We start from the raw sequence: 5,434 nt of genomic DNA on the forward strand, positions 1-5,434 counted from the left end.
TAATTGGCTTTATTAAGTGATTCATGAATATGGTAGCATCCCTTCTATTGTAGCAACTAGAAGAATGTTCAGAGGGGTTGTACAAAATGGAGGCAGGAGGGTATGGCAGTGGACTTATTAACAAAAGAAAATAATTACTTTTAGACAAGGACATATTTTGGGGAGAAGGGAATAGCAAGGGTTTTTATCAGGAAGATTGCCTCTTCTTTCTATGGGGGAGGTGGGGATGAAAAGGGCCTATGTGACAGATGACCTCATTGGTGTTGGCCAGAAAATTCCAAATTGGTTGATTAAGATTATGTTTCTGGGAGAGGTTGAAACAGCAACCAGGTTAGGTGTTAAATCTGGGTTTGGTGTCATGTCACTTTAACACAAGTGATGCCATTTTGGGCCTGTGGTTTTCTCTTATGCAGTTGACTAACCTTATGGTGATACACATTTCACAATATATTGTATATGTATATCAAATCACCACATTGTACACTTTAAATTTACACAATGTTATTGGCAGTTATATCTCAATAAAGCTGAGAAAAAGAAATACCATGGTATTAATTTAAAGATACAAAGAAACCACAATATAAAACCACAATTAAAGGAAAGAGATAGTTCCTAAAATTCAGAGAGTTCAACACTGATTTAAGACACACACACACACACACACACACACACACACACTTTATATTTTATTTTTTATTCTAAATTTTATTCTAGAATATGACTCTTCTAACTGTAAAACAAACATCTAGATCATCATATCCTTGAGAACAGAAACCAGATATCATTAATGTCTGAATACCTACAGGTCAATGGTAGTACATTGTAAATGGTGTGAATTAAATAAGTATTTTTATTTAGGTAAATAATTTAATGATAGAACACTCAAATGTCTTTAAACAAACTTTTTCAAGCTACTATATTTTTTTCTGGAATACAGATCTGAAATGATACAAACTATACCCAAATATTGAACCATGAATTCAGCAAATAGAGTGTGACAAAATTTTCCTGAGTGAGGTTTCTATTCCCCAATCCCACTCACCCTTACTTGTCTCAAACTATTTCTACTGAAGATATTTAGTTAAACCTTTAATGGACAACATGGGAAAAGGTCTGCTGACAACAGGACTGAGACAAACTCCAGGTGCTGGGCAGGGGCTCTGGACTGTGAAGAGATCCTCTTCCTGCTGGAAGCCAGTCCTGTCCTCTATTCTGCTTTAATCCAGGCCTGCGTGGATGAAGCCCCACTAAGTAGCTACTGACCATTTAAGTATGAAATGTATAACTGAAATGTATAAGTAGCTTACAAGTAAAGTAGAAAAATGGTTTCTTTTAAAGAAAGAGCAAATGGAAGACCAGCCATTGCTCTCAAGCACACCAGTACAGCATTGAGATCCTCTCCCCGAATGCCTGCGTCAGCCCCCATTTGGCAACACCTTGTTTCCCTGACCCTCTTGCTTCTGGCGCTATGGCTCGAGTTACCACAGAGGGTTCACAGATAGTAAAAAGCTAAAGGAAACTGATTTTACACAAGATTTATGCTCTGTAAACAGTGATAAATATGGTATGATTATTAAGAATGGTAGCTTGATTGCTTTCAGCTTTACAGGTTGCTTAAGAAACACTTCTTATTAAGAAACTCTGCTGGTCTTGGGGCAGCAAGAAATGATGAGGCTTATTTTAGTGGTGACAAGAATGACTCTCTTACACCACAGGGCCATATGGTACTCGTCACTAAGTTTGTGGGGATCAGATGAACTATGGTTTGTTTTGTTTGTGTGTGTGTGTGTATATATATATATATATATATATATATATATTATATAGTATAGTTTAATAAAATTGTTTTTTTCATGTTTCATTGCTTTATAAAGTCATACCCCATATACAGTCATCATTAAAACTCAAAAGGTTCCAATACTATAAAAGCATGGCAAAGAGTTATAGACCCCAAGGTAAACTTCAGGATGGGTCAGACTTAACATTACTCACTGTGGCGTGCAAGCACTAAGTTCTGTCTAGTTCTGCCTGAGAGGAGAAGACATCATCCACAAATGCTGTCACTTGATCACCAAACAGGGAACAAAAGCCTTTCTTGGCTATGGCACTCTGTTCCCTGGAAGGGTTTCTAACTGGTGGAGGGAGACAGTGAATGATCCAAAGGGGCCAACAACCCATAAATGGGCCCACAGAACATACTGGAACCCTACCTAGGCCAGGACCAGGAGACTGGAAACTAAGAACTGTTGTCAGCTACATGGGTCTTCATCAAAGCATAGCGGCACAGCCCCTTCCCCTCAATCCCTTCCTCAACGTAAAGCCCAGCAGAGGGGAAATTCTTTGGGAGAGAAAGGGAAGTTGGTACAGATGAAGGCTGTGTTACCTCACCAGTTCTAATGCTGTAGGCCACACCTAACTAAGAGTGTGTAATATGATCCCACTTTGAAAATGAGTGGTCCTATTTCAAGAGTAGAGCATCTTGGAAAAATCCAGGATGCCAACTCTGAAACTTTAACTAAAGAATGTGGAAGACGCACCAGTATACAGATATATTCTTCTTAAAACCTAGATCGGTAGTTTGATTTTCAAGTACCACACAAACACTTTTTTAAAAACTTTAATTGCCTAGTACAGTGCACAGTTTTAAAAAGAACCTACATCTTGAATGGGTTCATCAATCATTTGTAACCATCTTCATGAAACATAGTTAACTTGTTTTTTCTGGTGATATGAAATTAAACATGGAACCAAATTGTGTTTCACTCACAACACATAACCAACTAAACATATGTACAAGTACAGATTTATGCAAGAGCCAAGACATAACTATATTTAGTCTTTCAGATTAGGTAGATAGGGCCACCCCTTCATTCTGTATATCCCACCAAACACAAGAACAGCAACTTTTCTATATCAATACAATGATGGGCAGAAATTATATAATGAAAAACTGGAGGTTCTTACATAAAGTTTAAGATTTCGGGTAGAAGACAAAAACAATATTCCCATGAAGTAAAAAAAAAAAACAAAAAACTCCACGTTGGTCCAGTACTCCATGAAACCCTGAGATAGACTATAGTCCCCAAAGGTGTGTGTTTGGATCTGAGTTCACCAAGACCTTTCAGTATGCTTCAAACTGGCTCATCAACATCCTCCTGCTGTATTCATAAGCCAAAAACAGTGACCCATTGGCAGGGAACGCTCGAATCATTGAAGCTGCCAGTCCAGAATATAAGACTGCTATTCCTTCACTTTCCACAACACTTAAAAGAGTTCCAATAAATCTTGCCTGTTTTCCAGACATGGAAAGAACCTGAATTCTGGATTTGATACAATCCACTGGGTATATGACAAGCCAAAGGCAAACCCCAGCAATTCCACCACTTAACACCAAAGGGACAGGGCCTAGTTCATCTTTTGATCTCCCCGAGGCAAAAAACGATCGGCTCAGTTCATAGCCACCAAAGAAGAAGAAATAACCTGGTACTTCTTGAAGTAGAGTGCTCGAGAGTCCGCGGTAGAAGCCCAAGGGCCCATCCTTCCTAAGTATACCCTTCACGACTGACCAAACTGTATTGTGGTTTTTGACTATCTTCCCTGACACCTCCATTTCGTACATGGTCTGTAGCCGACACTTAACAAGCTCAGTGGGACACAGGGCCAGCGCAGCAAATGTAGAGGCCAAGGAACCGGCGGCTGCAGTCTGCAGATCGCTCAGCCTTGCCTGCTTGTCCAGCCCCACCACTTGCCTCACAAACTGTTGGCAGAAGCCGTAGCACATGAAGAGGACAGAGTTCTCAGCGACGTAGGCCATCAGGGCCGGGCCAGTCCCCTTGTAGAAGCCGCGCAGGCCCACTTGGGAGTACGTCTTCAGGCAGCAGTCGGTGACGCCTTTGTACAAGCCTGGAAACGTCTGCATCTTCACTTTCACCGTGTCGAAGGGCTGCCCGGTCAGGACACACACGGTGCCCCCGAGAGCCCCCGCGGTGAGGTCGATGGCGGCTTGGATGACAGGGTTGGACTTCATGTTCGCCCACTGGTCCGCTGGTCTCCGTGGAAGGCGACTCTCTGGCGCCGGGGACGGGTGCTCCTTGTCCCGCCGCCTATTCTCGGCTCTCACTTAGCAGCGGTAGAAGCCGCTTACCCCAACGCTAGGCCGCGGGGCCGCCCTCCCCGCGCCCCGCAGTAACCCCCCACCCCACCGGCGGCCTCGCGCTCGGCTCTCCCGAGCGCACTGCAGGCGAGGCCTGCCGATTCCAGCGCCCGGGCGCCGGGGACGCGGACTAAATACGTAAACACTGGCAATGAATCCAGCAACTGAAAGCTATTAGATGAATTCTTGCAAGCACGGAGAGACTCTGGACGCCGCTCTTCATTCGGCAGGGAAAGAAACGTTTTCCTATTCGCCCAGACCCCGTCCCGTCCCCCCACCCAGGTCTTCTAGGGAGAAACAAAATGGGGGCTGCTCCCAAGTTTATGGAGTCTGGAGTCAAATGAACAAGCTACACAGAGATTTAAATAGGGAAGACAAACGAACTATTGGGGGGCGTTTCACATGACAATCGGTGGCTGCTTTTGATCAGAAAACCCTTAAACGTCTCTGGGATGGGAATGGTAGCTCTGCAGAGGGGCTGGCCCCACATGGCTTCTCCTGGGCCTGCTCCTCACCGGCCTGGAGGCGCTGGGGGCGCCTGCGACGGGCAGATCTACTACTCCTTGCCTGCGGAGCTGGAGAAAGACTTTCATGGCAACATCACCGAGGATGTGGGGCTGGAGCCCTGGGAACTGGCGAAACTAAGTCCTTATCATTTCTAGAGGTAGGGCACGGTATTTTATAATCGGCTTGGGAAGCAGATATTTACAGATTGCTAAGAAACTTGATAGTAAAGGGCTGTGTGACTCCAGCGGTCCATACTTGCTAAGTTTCGAGGTTCTTGAGGAGTCCGAGTTTTATGCAGCAGCAACATAAGTCCGGGACATAAATACAACACACCTAGCTTCCAAGGCAAGATACGGTTTGGGACATCAGTGAGGGTACCACTATTAGGACACTTTTCTCCTCCCAGATACTCCTAATCCCAGTTAGAACGAATTCTCTTAAGGTTTACATTCTAAGGCCTAGGTGGAATTTACTTTGGGGGTTAAAAACCAAGTGGGTGAAGGGGCAGAAAGTATGCTGAAATGATTTTCTTTCATCCAGAAAGCTTACCTTGTGATTATCTTTGGCTGTCAATATTGAAAAGTGAGGCACTGAAAAGCAAATTGTGCATGAGATAGTTTGTCAACAGGTAGACTTCATTATACTAGTGACCTGGCCTTTTTTTTTTTTTTTGTGATTTTGTCTTTTAATTGTCTTAAGCCTTATGATCAAATAATTTACAATTTTGTGCTGATGGTCTATTCTCTACTTTAATCTTTCTAGTGAGTTGGCAAA

General features: G+C 43.4%; 1 protein-coding gene across 1 annotated transcript; it reads right to left on the minus strand.

Annotated features, from left to right (window-relative positions):
* Nucleotides 1-2,642: 2,642 nt before the first annotated feature.
* Nucleotides 2,643-4,106, minus strand: LOC109393547 (mitochondrial ornithine transporter 2). Its single transcript, XM_019662905.1, has one exon. The coding sequence runs from the start codon at nt 4,025-4,027 to the stop codon at nt 3,122-3,124; it is 906 nt and encodes a 301-aa protein (XP_019518450.1). The 5' UTR covers nt 4,028-4,106; the 3' UTR covers nt 2,643-3,121.
* Between the last annotated feature and the right edge of the window lie 1,328 nt (nt 4,107-5,434).

Source organism: Hipposideros armiger, unplaced genomic scaffold (assembly GCF_001890085.2).
Source record: "Hipposideros armiger isolate ML-2016 unplaced genomic scaffold, ASM189008v1 scaffold_11, whole genome shotgun sequence".
Taxonomy (NCBI): domain Eukaryota; kingdom Metazoa; phylum Chordata; class Mammalia; order Chiroptera; family Hipposideridae; genus Hipposideros; species Hipposideros armiger.

Bases quoted from the DNA above. Each gene is read 5' to 3' on its own strand.
- LOC109393547 (XM_019662905.1), bottom strand. From the start codon at position 4,027: ATGAAGTCCAACCCTGTCATCCAAGCCGCCATCGACCTCACCGCGGGG.